Raw genomic sequence first — 13,450 nt, forward strand, 5'->3', positions numbered from 1 at the left:
TCCACCATATCAAATGTGGACACCATGGATCCTAGAACCTGCATCGCCGAGTGCATTGACACCCGGCGACTGCTGAGGCATCTGCGCTCTCGCAGCTGCAACGTGGAGATCTTTTCTGGAGTTAGAAAGATCCTCTGTTGGTGAGAATCCAGAAAGGCTCCCAAATGAACCAACCATCCTCTGTGAGGGAATTAGGGAGGACTTTTTCCAATTGTTCAACCACCGATGCGCATGTAGACAAGCGATAGTCAGACATAGGTTTTGTTGAAGCACATCCAGAGAACCCGCCAGCAATAGGTGGTCGTCCAGTTATGGCAGGAGTCATATACCCTGACTCCGCAGATAGGCTGCCGTGACAGCCACAATTTTGGTAAATACCCCTGGAGCCGTGGATAGGCCAAAGGGCAGCGCCCAACACTGGAAGCGTTGTTGCAGAATAGCAAACCGCAGATAACACTGGTGAGAAGGCGCTATGGGTACATGCAGTTAAGCATCCTGAATGTCCAGGGATACCATGTAATCCCCAGGTTCCATAGCCACCATGATGGATCATACGTTTCCATCCTGAACCTGGGCACCCTGAGGAACTTGTTCAGAGATTTGAGGTTGAGGATAGGCAGATGAGACCCATTCAGCTTCCGAAAACAGTAGAATAACCACCAGTCCCTTGTTGAGATAGTGGAACTGGTACAATTACCCCTGCTTTCAGCAAGGACTCTATGGCTTCCTGGATCTGCAAGGCCCTGTTCTTGCCCGAAGGAGGGCTTGTGCAGAAAAAAAAAGGGAGAGATCTTCAAAGGAATGAGAGGGCCTACCCTTAAGACCACTTCTTTTACCCAAGTGTCCCTGGTGTAGTGACACCAGCACTGGGCAAACTGAAGAAGTCGGCCTCCCACTCTGGGATCCCCCAAAGGGAGGCCCTTCCCATTAGGCTGAAGGTTTATCCTCTGGTGCACCAGGCCTGTTTCTTAGGCTTGGTGGTTGATTTGGCAGCTGACTGCATAGGAAAAGACTGTCCTTTGGGCTTTCCCTGGGAACAAAAGGACCAAAAGGAAGAGGTTCTAGGATTTGAAGGTGCAGATGCTGATGGTAGAAACGCAGACTTAGATTTTGCCAATGTGTCAACAATCTTATCCAGGTCTGGTCCTAACAATATCTCCCCATTGTAGGGTAAGGCCTCCAGGCCCTTCTTAGAATCATAATCCGCCTTCCAGGAGCACAGCCACAGGGAGCGGCGAGCAGACATGGGCGAGACTCTGGAAGTCAACGCTGCCTCACCAACATAAGCAGCCGCATCTCTAATGTGGCCCAGCATAAACCTCTGATCCTTGGGAACCTCCACGGGGACGGAGTCCTCCAGAACACTGGCCCAGCTCTCTATCGCTTTGGCCACCCATGAGATCGCCATGGACGGACGGGCAACAGCTCCTGAGAGTAAATAGATTTCAGGCACGTCTCCAACTTCCTATCTGTAGAATCCTTTCAGGAAGAAATGGAAGGCATTGGTAGTGTAGCACTTTTTATCAAGCGTGTAACATGAATCCACCACAGTAGGAGATTCCCATTTCTCGCAATGGACCTCAGGGAATGGACAACATTAGTACAAACGCTTTTGCGGCTGATACCTCGTAACCAGGCAAATTCCAGGCCTCAGCCATGTGGTCTACCAGCTGGTCAGAGAGAGGGAAAACTGCCGGTTACCTTTACCTGTTTAAACTGAGGGTGTTTTGATTTAGAAGCAGGTTCATCATCCTCTATTACCAATATGTATATAACCGCCCGCACGAAAGCAGGAACATTAATACTTGATTTAGGCTCCACCTCTTGTAGAGGCCTCATCCAACTCCCCATTGTCTGACGACTTATCTGATAGTTGTGTAGACTGTGATGACAACGCAGGGCGCGCCTTCTTAGGCCTTTCACTCTGCAACATGGTCTGAAAGGCCGTAGAGGAAGCTGCCAAATTCTGTACTGAATTAGATAAAACATCCACCCAGGGTGGCTGTATAGTCTGTGGTAGTCCCAGCAAGGGAATGAGACTGTTGTGGTACCGGGGGGGATTGTATGTACTTCGGTAATCCCTGGTAGGGAGTGACAGTCGGTGATACAGGGGTAGACTGAAAAATTGCTGGATACCCTGAAAGGGAAGGATGGCCAGTTGAGGTAACCCCATATGGTGAAAAAGGTCCAAGACAGCCAGGCGACCCGCCATAGAGGCCAGAAACTGAGGAGGTCACCCAAGGGGGATCCTGTCTCATTGTTGGGGGGGGGGGGGGGGGGTTTGAGGGGCCTGATGACTGAAAGCACCTCACACACAACCCATACTGAGTTAAATCCTCCTTACTCACACCTGCAGAACATAACCTGCAGGATAGCATAGTGTGTGCAGCATTGCGCTCGATATCCAGGTTAAACATGTCTGACTGCCATAATAAATAAAATTATTAATATATATATATATATATATATATATATATATATATATAAATAAAATATGGCACCATGCAGCACACAACTGTATGCGACAGACTTCACAAATATTATCAACTATGCATGTGAGGTCCAAGAACCACCATAACTATACCTGTAGTATGGCAGATAGTCAACATTTTGTTATGTTACAGCCTTATTCCAAAATGGAATACATTCATTTTTGTCCTCAAAATTCTACACGTGTGACGTGTAAAAAGTTTTTTGGATATTTTTGCAAATATAATAAAAAAAAAACAACAACTAAGAAATCTCATGTACATAAGTATTCACAGCTTTTGCTCAATACTTTGTTGATGCACCTTTGGCAGCAATTACAGCCTCAAGTATTTTTGAATATGATGCCACAAGCTTGGCACTCCTATCTTTGGGCAGTTTTGCCCATTCCTCTTTGCAGCACCTCTCAAGCTCCATCAGGTTGGATTGGAAGCGTCTGTGTACAGCCAATTTCAGATCTCTCCAGAGATGTTCAATCGGATTCAAGTCTGGACTCTGGCTGGGCCACTCAAGGTCATTCACAGAGTTGTCCTGAAGTCACTCCTTTGATATCTTGGCTGTGTGCTTAGGGTTATTGTCCTGCTGAAAGATGAACAATCGCCCCAGTCTGAGATCAAGAGCGCTCGGGAGGTTTTCATCCAGGATGTCTCTGTACATTGCTGCATTCATCTTTTCCCTCTTTCCTGACCAGTCTCCCAGTTCCTGCCGCTGAAAAACATCCCCGCAGCATGATGCTACTACCACCATGCTTCACTGTAGCGTTCCCGCTAGGCTGTTTTAGCGGGGCACGGCGCCCTGCCCTCCTTCTGGAGGGCAAAAAGCGCCCTGCCCTCACAGCCTGCGGGTGCAGTCTTAACCCGCGGGTCGCAGTGTCCCACGGATGGAGAAATTTGCGGTGACCCGGTCACCGACGGAGAATAGACGCCGGGCGTATGCGCCCAGCATCTATTCTGTGTGCAGCGCTTGGGGGCTGCACGGCGTGCCCATAAGTGCCGGGCACGCCCCCATGTATGACGTAAAGGGGACGCGTCTTATTGACACGCCTATGGCGCGCGCACAAACTTGCCCTCTCTAGCTCCGGCGCCCTGCCTGCCGCCGGAGCTAGAGTGAACACTACACTGTAGTGATGGTATTGGCCTGGTGATTAGCGGTGCCTGGTTTCCTCCAAACATAACGCCTGGCATTCACACCAAAGAGTTCAATCTGTCTCATCAGATCAGAGAATTGTTTCTCATAGTCTGAGAGTCCTTCAGGTGCATTTTGGCAAACTCCATGTAGGCTGCCATGTGCTTTTTTACTGGCCACTCTACCATACAGGCCTGATTGGTGGATTGCTGCAGAGATGGTTGTCCTTCTGGAAGCTTCTCCTCTCTCCACAGAGGAATGCTGTAGCTCTGACAGAGTGACCATCGGGTTCTTGGTCACCTCCCTGACTAGGGCCCTTCTCTCCCCCGATCGCTCAGTTTAGACGGCCGGCCAACTCTAGGAAGAGTCCTGGTGGTTCCGACCTTCTTCCATTTTCGGATGATGGAGGACACACTGCTCATCTTCAAAGCAGCAGATATTTTTCTGTACCCATCCCCAGATTTGTGCCTCAAGACAATCCTGTCTCGGAGGTCTACAGACAATTCCTTGGTCTTCATGCTTGGTTTGTGCTCTGACATGCACTGTCAAGTATGGGACCTTATACAGATAGGTGTATGCCTTTCAAACTCATGTCCAAACAACTGAATTTACCACAGGTAGACTTCAATTAAGCTGTAGGAACATCTCAAGGATGATCAGTGGAAACAGGATGCACTTGAGCTCAATTTTGAGTTTCATGGCAAAGGCTGTGAATACTTATGTGATTTGCAAAAATCTCAAAAACACTTTTTAAAGGTTGTCATTATGGGGTGGTGTGTGTAGAATTTGGAGGACACAAATGAATTTATTCCAGTTTGGAAATAGAAAAAAAAAAAATATATATATATATATATATATATATATATATATATATATATATATATATATATATACATACATACATATATACACACACACATACACACAGCAAATTGGCACTACATTCAACTGCCCGGATTCAATGTCTGGGAAGGCTATAGTGCTGCATACACTAACCCAAGGGAGACGTATGGCAGGGAAACTGGATGACGCGCTGTCCTGGGAGATCTGCGATGCACCATCCAAGAAAATGGTCACCGGAGACCTCAGAGGGGGCATGGCCACAGGAGGAAACAACTCAGCAAAGCCAGACCTCAGGAAAAAAGGAGCGCTGAGCTGAGGGGAGTAGCTGCTAAAACCAGGAAGTAGTCTCCCCTGGCTGACTATTAACCCCTGGGACGCTGGTTCCCACACCAATGTCATCCATGGTGGTCTAGTGGAGCGCAGGGTATGGAGGCCTGCATCCACAGCACCTCCGGTCTGTCCCCTGAGGCCGGAGGTATGACTGCCAATACGCGGGTCACCGCAAGCAGTGACTCGACTTACCTGTCCCCGTACGTCCGGCTGCAGTCAGGGCTATCCCAAGGGGCCCGGCTAGCAAAGACCCCGAGGGCCCGCCGAGAACCCCAGACCAGTATTGGCGTCGCTGCGTCAGAGGGGTGACGGAGCGGCAGCGCAGACTTCCTATGGACAGTCTGTTGCTGCAAGCTGATAGTAAAAGCAAAAATAAAAATCATAAATAAAAGTAGCTCTTGGGGCTGCGCTGAAGCAGCCCCCTGCGTTAACAGTAACTCGACTCCGGCCAGGCACCAACTAAAATTGAGGTGCCTCTGGCTCAGGGGCGGGGTTTAGGGAGGAAGGACCGATGCATCCTGGGAGCTGAAAGCTTTAACTGTGTGGTGCTCGGGATCCAGGTTCATCACCTATACCCCCAAAGGTCTCCATGTGGAGCCTATGAACCCTGAAGAACAAAATGATACACTTAGGTACGGCTATTATGTGCACATATACTTCATTTGCAGGGCTGCGGAACTGTGCAGCTGTTAGCCATTTAGTGCACATACATAGCGTTCCCGTTAGGCTGGTTTAGCGGGGCGCGGCGCCCTGCCCTCCTTCTGGAGCGCCCTGCCCTTACCACGCAGCGCCTCACTAAAACAGCCATCTCCACCCGCGGGTCAGTGTCCTGCGGGTGGGGAAATGTGCGGTGACCCGGTCAGCAGCATTTGGGGGCTGCCCGGCGTGTCCATAAGTGCCGAGCACGCCCCCAAGAGTGACGAAGAGGGAACGCATCTTAGACACGCCCCCTTTTCAATGGCCACGCCCTTTTTTCCCGGAAGTGCCCTCTCTAGCTCCGGCGCCCTGCCTGCCGCTGGAGCTAGAGTGGACACTAAATACAGCGTATAAGGGTAAAAGACAGAGCCCAGATCAAAATCTCTCCATATTTTCTTAACGCATATTTCGCCAAATTCGAAAATATTTAAAGGAATTTTTAATTATATAAATCTACATGTTTGGAAAACAATCACTGCACCCCCACCATTATCTGCACCACTCCTTCCCATATGTAGGTAGTAGACATTACTCTCATCATGTGATCTGTGATGAAGAGTGGGAGGAGATATAGAAGGTACCTCCGAGGGAATCATCATCATATCCCACAGAATATCTTTACATAGGAATGCAATACAAGACAATATTTTCATATGTAGTTTCATGAACACAACATAATAGCAATATTTCAAAGCATCTTTTTACAAAAATGCAACTTTATGTCACCATTCAAAGCTATTAACCCATTCTATATATACACTCATACATTTCAAACAGGATACTACTTACAGTCCATGCCATAAAGTTGGAAAATCCCCAATCATTTTCTTTATGAAAGAACAAGTGACTAATGCGTCTGCTGAACGATTTCTCATCGTCCTTGTAATTGATAATCTTTAGCACTGCCTGCGCATGACAGGACCATGACCTGTAAACCCAGATAAACATTCATTTTAACTTTAAAAAAAAACAAAACAGGACAATAAAGAGACTACAGTTCAGATGTAGCGATGGCGATTTCACATATTGAATTGTAAGCTCCGCTGGGGCAGGGACTGATGTGAATGGCGAAATAGGCTCTGTAAAGCGCTGCGGAATATGTGTGCGCTACATAAATAACTGGTAATAAATAAATTGGCTAGTCCAGTCCACAAAGACAATTTAGAATAGACCGGCTAACAAATATTTTTGCCATTTTGCATGGATCAACCAAAATCACTTATGTAAAGTACCATACTAATTTGTTTGTGTATACGCTTTAGGCAAAACCCATAATAAATTTATGTATTTCATTGACAGGAATGGGTATGAAATACCGCCGGCTGATTCCGGTCAGCGGCAGCCCGACAAGAGCAGAGTTAAAAGCAGCGGAAGCCTGACAGCGCTGGAAATCCAGATCGTGGATAGGTAAGTATCTACTAACCTAACCCCCCTAACCTTCCTTAGGGGGTGCCTAACCCTAACTTCCCCCCCCCAAGTGCCTAACTCTAACTTCCCCCCCCCAAGTGCCTAACCCTAACCACTCCCTTCCCCGCTGCCTAAACCTAAGTCCTCCGGGGGGTGCCTAACCCTAAGTCCCCCCCCCAGGGGTGCCTAACCCTAACCCTCCCTCCCCCTAGCCTAACCCTCCCGGGGGGTGCCTAACCCTAAGTCCCCCGCCGAGAGCCCTAAACCTAACCCTCGCCCCCCCCCCCCCCCCCCCCGAGGCTGTCCGCTCGCGGAGCCCGGCATCACTACGATCGGGATGCCGGTCTCCCGGCGTCTGGGAAATGCGGGCATCTACATCTAGAAGCCCTGCATTTCACCCTTGCCGGGAAATGACAGTCGGGAAGCCGGCTGCCGGTATTTAGGCAGTCGGCTTCCTGATTGCTTCTCAATTGACACCAACATTTTCTAAAAGCTTTGCAACACATCAGTACAAGAAATACATTTCAGGTTTTGCATCTGTCTTAATTAGATTAGACAATGTATATTCTTCACATGCAGATGTACACACTATCTTAATGAAAAATGAGTTCATAAAAAACATCACCAATTAAAAAAAATGAACAGTTACATAAAATGATTACAATAGCTGTCCAAAAAATTTAAACTTTTACATTAAAAATTATAGAAAACCTGCTCAAATGTTATAAAATGACCCTATTATGCTTTACTATAGATTTTTAGTTTAGCTCATTATGTGGCACCTAATTTTTCCTCCTTTTACCTATACATATTACTTTTCTCTTTTCACTCTCAATAAAAAATATCCAGTTAGCAATATACAGGGCCTCAGAAATATTGCTAAGTCAACACCTTTAAACATATTAATAGTTTCACAAATAGCTTTCAGTAAAAATTGGAACAGGTCGTACGTTGAATCAGATTCTGCGTTGCACTGAAGGAAAAATCCCACGCTTTTCTGATGTGGTCGATCTGGGTAAAATCGTGGCATCACCATTATTTTCCATGGGAGATTTCGCACAAAGCAAGGAGGGCTGAGCACAGATTCACTAAGCCGACTAAAGCGTTCCACTGTAAATTGAAATGTTGCTTCTGACCGCCAACTGGTATCTGGAAGCAGACAAAGCTACAGTGGTTATCATTTTAACTTGCTCCTCATTCTTTCAGTTTTCTTGATAATACACAGTACCAAAATGATGTTAAAGAAGAGAAGCCCATATAGCAAACACCACACAGCCCCCAAAAAGTTGGGCCCTATGTCCTGGTCTGTATAAAGTGGCTGGGAATCAATTTAATTATTTGTGCAACCAGGCCCACGCTGGTTGCGATGGTCTCTTTCTTGTGCCCTAATGCACGGGATTGGCCGTATTAAGCGGCTCCTCCTGTGACTCACGACCAGCCCCAAAGCCCAATTTCAGCCGTATTTCTACTCGCACATCACACATTAATAAAAGCAAAACTTAAACTTATCAGATGTTGATAAGCAGAAAGCAAATTCATACGCAGATACTTTAAACCATGCTTTACCAGGGCAGTGCAAGAACAAGTAACGGAGGAAATTCCCTACATATATGTGCTAGGGTCTTACAACTACCCCTTTCACAGATGTTTGAAATATTGTAACATTTATTGCACTGAGAAACAAGTGTTTATTATGAAATAGGGCAGCACAGACGGTGTAATGGTTAGCATTACTGCCTCACAGCACTGAGGTCATGGGTTCAAGTCCCACCATGGCCCTAACTGTGTGGAGTTTGTATATTCTCCCTGTGCTTGCGTGGGTTTCCTCCTGGTGCTCCGGTTTCCTCCCACACTCCAAAAATATACTGGTAGGTTAATTGGTTCCCAACAAAACTTAACCTGTGTTTGTGTGTTAGGGATATAGATTGTAAGCTCCACTGGGCAGGGACTGATGTGAAAGGCCAAATATTCTCTCTGTAAAGCACTGGGGAATAGGTGTGCGCTATATAAATAACTGGTAATAAATAAATAAAATAGTTGTAAGAAATCAGTTATGCATTATCTGTGCCATGGTGCACATTATACTGTAGCTTACCATCTTCCATATCCTCTTCTGTATTATTGTGACCATCTGCCATAGCAACATTGCCATTTATTACCGGGTTAGGCGTGATTCTCGGAGGGTCATCAGTGTCTCCAGCTTGAAAATAGAAAGAAAAAAAAAGTAAAATAAAACAAATGCAAACAGTCTTCTAGAAGATCTGTCACCATCTTCATGTTCATAGAAGTAATTTCAGCATTATAATAAACAGATCCGGACTATATGGGGGCGATACAATTGTTTTGGCAATAATAATTAATGGGTGCCCAGTGGTACAAACTCAACTTTCCTGGGGACCCATTATTACACCCTGTTAGACCAGATTTAGCAGTGTAAAACGGTTAAACCATACCTCACAAATTTTGGCGGGACTGTCCCGTGGGGGGGGGGGGGGGGCACGCGTGCCTTAAGACCACTCCCCCTTTTTGAGCACAGGCAAGTCCAGACTACTGAATCACCAATGTTGGGAGGTATGGCTAAAACCAATTGAACTGCTCTGGGACCAACTTCCCAGCGCTATTCAACACGCTCTTAATTGAATCTCCCACTATGAGAAAACAGACCTGTCCTAGAGATCAAAATACATAATGGGGGTATTTAAACAATGACTTTCAAATCAGCTAACTTGAGGCCATGTGAGGCAAGTTTGCTGACTGTTTACTCAGCTAGGAAAAAATTACCACAGAACGGTCTTGGAATTAATTCCAATAACCAAATTTAAAAAAAAAAAAAAAAAAAATCAGTATATTTCCTGTAAAACATATGAATAAAAGTAGCTTATCTACGTATAGTAGTGATGCTAAAACATAAAATCCTGTAATATATAATGGGTGATTACACCAGTGTTCATTAGAAATAAACATGCATTATAATGCACAAGACACCCTTACAATAAATTACTGATAGACAAACGGAAGAGAAAATAATTTCAAATAGGGGAGCACACAAAAGAATGTCAATAAGATTTAAAAATATAGTAATCAGGATGAAAGACCCATTAATACCTATTGCATCTCTTCAGCAAGCTAATGAATTTTGTGTTTTGTATTTGCCCTCAGGATGGTGTGGATTTCTCCTCGCACCCTCCTGAGGGTGCGAGGAGAAATCAGACCAAGGTTATCTACAAAAATGCACCTGCAGCGGCTATTTGAAACCCCGACTTCCTTCAGGAGTTAAAAATGGGGGTACCCATAATGATCCCCCATGTCTACACATGTTTAGGGGGTTCCCTGGAATATTTGCCGAAAATTCCCATTGTGTTGTACCTGTAGAAATAAAAGAAGCAAAAAATGTTTTTTTTTCCCACCTATATTTAAAACCAGAACTGGTCCCTGCAGCCTTGGGTTGGTTCTAAAATACGGTGGAACCCTACACATTTTGTTCCCCATATTTTTAGAAACCACCACTGGCTGGCAAGCCTGGGGCTGGTTTGGCTTTTGGGGAGGGTGGAGGGGAGGGGGGGGGAACCTTATGTCGTTTTTTTTTTGTACATTTTTACCCAGTTTTATTTACAGGTTAAACAAAATGAGAATTTTAGGGAAATATTCTAGGGACCCCCCTAAAGATGTGTAGACATAAGGGATGACAAATGGTACCCCCATTTTTAACTCCTGAAGTCAGGGTTTCTAATAGCTGCGGCAGGTGCATAAATGCGGCTTTGAATAAGGTGATGCAGAGGAGTATTTACAAGTTTTTTTAGCGCAAAACAACTATGCCCATCAAATTTGGGGTACTTGAAAATGGGGTTCAGCATATTTTAAACATGCTAAAGTGACTTTAAAAAAATCGTGAAACATCCACATGGCGCAAACACCTGCAATCAAAAAAAGCTTGGGGCATACTTGGGGACCCCCCCCCCCCCAGAGCCAAGTTCGCTAGTTTTTAAGTTTGTACAGCAGCTTTTTTTTTTCTGTCCCCTTAAAGTAAATTTTTGGGGTGTCCTTAATATGTTTTTTTTTTTTTTTTGGACACAGATTACCTTTAGGGGACTGACAAAGCTGCACGGGGGTTCCCGAAACGTTGCCCCCAAAACCCCAATTCTGCACTTTTTACCGCCTGTCATTCATAGGCGATACTTTACCGCCTATTACATTTCATTGACTTTACGCCAAGGCGAAAAGTCTTTGAAATTGAATACGGGGTAAAACCAAAACAGGAGATAATGACGTCATCGGCGGTAAATTACCGCGGATCCAGACTTAACGCCTCAAATTGAATACGGCCCTTAACTTGTAATAGTTGGACTACACATCTTGCTGAATTGAATAGCTCTGTAACCAACTTCCTGGCACTATTCAAATTGCACAGAATTGAATTGGCCCCAATGTCAGAGTTCACTGGGTTCCAGTCAATAGACAGTAAAAAGGTTGACAATGTCTAGATAGACAACAGATGTTAGACAGGAACAAAGACTTTTTTTTGGTGGGGTTAGGCACTAGAAGGGACGTTTAGAATAAAGGCACTTCCGACGGTTAGGGACCAAGGGGAAAGTTGGGGTTAGAAAAAAAATGTGCGGACCATTTTTGTGTCAACCTTTTGACCCTATCGACCTTCATCCATGTTGACTCTTTGTCCCTGTCGACCTATTGCCCGTCTAATACATGTTGTCTATCTAGACATTGTCCATCGAATTCCTGTCTATCTTTTATACCAAACAAGAGTTCATCATTGCTTGCGTTAGTCAGTACAAAGAATCATAAGCAGAGTTCCCATCAATTTGAAATTAAACCATGTGAACTGTCACTTCCTCGGACCATGAAATCCACAATTGTTTTTGCTTCCATGCCAGGTAAAACCATTATAGGAACCAATTTCAGCTTGATCTGTGTGCATGTTCATTGGGAGTTTCAATTACAAGAAAATGTTTTGAATTGTAAAGGTTTGTGTAAGAAGAACAGAAAACACAGTCTTACACTACTTATCCATGAGCAAGATATTGACCTCAGGTTAAGGTGAATGCTGTGCTGTTGTTCAAACGGTTTCTGTGAAGCAGGTTTGATGGGCATTTAAAACACTTTCATAACATACTATTAAATCTCTCCAGTCATTAGAAGCTCCTGAAATGATTGCATGCATGCAACAGTTACAGCTATCATGCAAACAGATTTTGACAGTCCAGGGGTCTTCAACCTTTGGCCCTCCAGCTGCTGTGAAACTACACATCCCAGCATGCCCTGCCACCGTTTTGATAACAGCATGCTAAAACTGTGGCAGGGTATCATGGGATCTGTAGTTCCACAGCAGCTGGAGGGCCAAAGGTTGAAGACCCATGGTTTAGGCTTTGCAAGATTACTGCCAACTATCCCTTCAATAGGTGGCAAAATCAAGATTTCAAAAACTAGACACAGTATACAGTAAAATCGACAACTGCCATCACCCATCGGAACTGTGTGACCACTGCAGATCAGGAAAAGCTCTAAACTTTACAGGGAAGTTTTATACCCATTTTAAAACATACACTTCTGAAATTGGTTTAGTTAGAATGACAAAGAGCAATAAATTATGTAATGGTTTACCAAGATATGTATTAAGATTGCATAATTTCTAGAGCCAAGAAAACTACATATTAAAATGTCCAGTGTGATGCATCATGAATACTCCAGTGTTTTTTTTTCCTAGTCTATGATATTTGGGGCTGGAAAAAATGAGCCCTCTTCTCTAGGACACACACACCGATTTCAGGCGTTTACTATCTGAAATATAAAAGTACCAGAGTACACAACATACATAATACCTGTGTGTTAAAAATACAGTCTATATATATTTTAACAAGTGATGAATGGGCCGCAGATGCTGCGCTATGATCAAAGTCAGACAGAGTTCGGCAGTTTCACAATTAGATGTCGCAGGTCTTGATTATAGACTGGTAGATATTAGTGGGGCTACCTAAACACATTAACAGCTTATCTGCCATGTAATAAAATATGCTACATGTTAAATTGGATTGTAAAGTTGGTTACACAGGTATAGCATGCTTGTTGTTTTATGACAAAGACCATTTGACCCATGAATTATGAAGGTGAATCATGGTATTGTTATACATGATAACATATGATAAGGCCAGAGTGACCAATCCTTTGCAGCCATGTGGTTAAACGGAAAGTAATAGTAGACAAATGCAAATCTGAACCTAGGGGACTTAGTAGACATGATGGTATTCAGGTCTCAGACATTAAACACATCCGCAGAGCATGCCACTACTCCCATCTACTGCAGTTCTCAAGAACAGTGCTTCTCAAACGCAGTCCATAGGACACACTTACAGCCCAGGTTTTAAGGATATCCATGCATGAGCACAGATGGTTAAATCAAAATGACAGGTACTATTAAGTCACCTGTGTTCAAGCATTAAGCCATGGATATCCTTAAACCCTGGACTGTCATGAGGACCAACTTTGTTTAGCACTGTTCTAAAAGAATGTTTATAGACAGAGGTAGTTAGAGCAAAATAATCGACATTCT

At 44.6% G+C, this 13,450-nt stretch overlaps 1 protein-coding gene across 1 annotated transcript in view; it reads right to left on the bottom strand.

The window, feature by feature from the left end:
- The window catches only part of USP7 (ubiquitin specific peptidase 7), a 161,103-nt gene that overhangs the window by 104,724 nt on the left and 42,929 nt on the right, over positions 1–13,450 (bottom strand). Inside the window, exons 2-4 of the mRNA XM_088466762.1 lie at positions 8,984–9,088; positions 7,839–8,037; positions 6,271–6,409 (exon numbers count right to left, since the gene is read on the bottom strand). Coding sequence (XP_088322888.1) covers positions 6,271–6,409; positions 7,839–8,037; positions 8,984–9,088 — 443 coding nt within the window. The remainder of the gene's footprint in view (positions 1–6,270; positions 6,410–7,838; positions 8,038–8,983; positions 9,089–13,450) is intronic.

This window comes from Taudactylus pleione, unplaced genomic scaffold, assembly GCF_031769625.1.
Source record: "Taudactylus pleione unplaced genomic scaffold, aTauple2 ptg000066l, whole genome shotgun sequence".
In the NCBI taxonomy this organism is placed as follows: domain Eukaryota; kingdom Metazoa; phylum Chordata; class Amphibia; order Anura; family Myobatrachidae; genus Taudactylus; species Taudactylus pleione.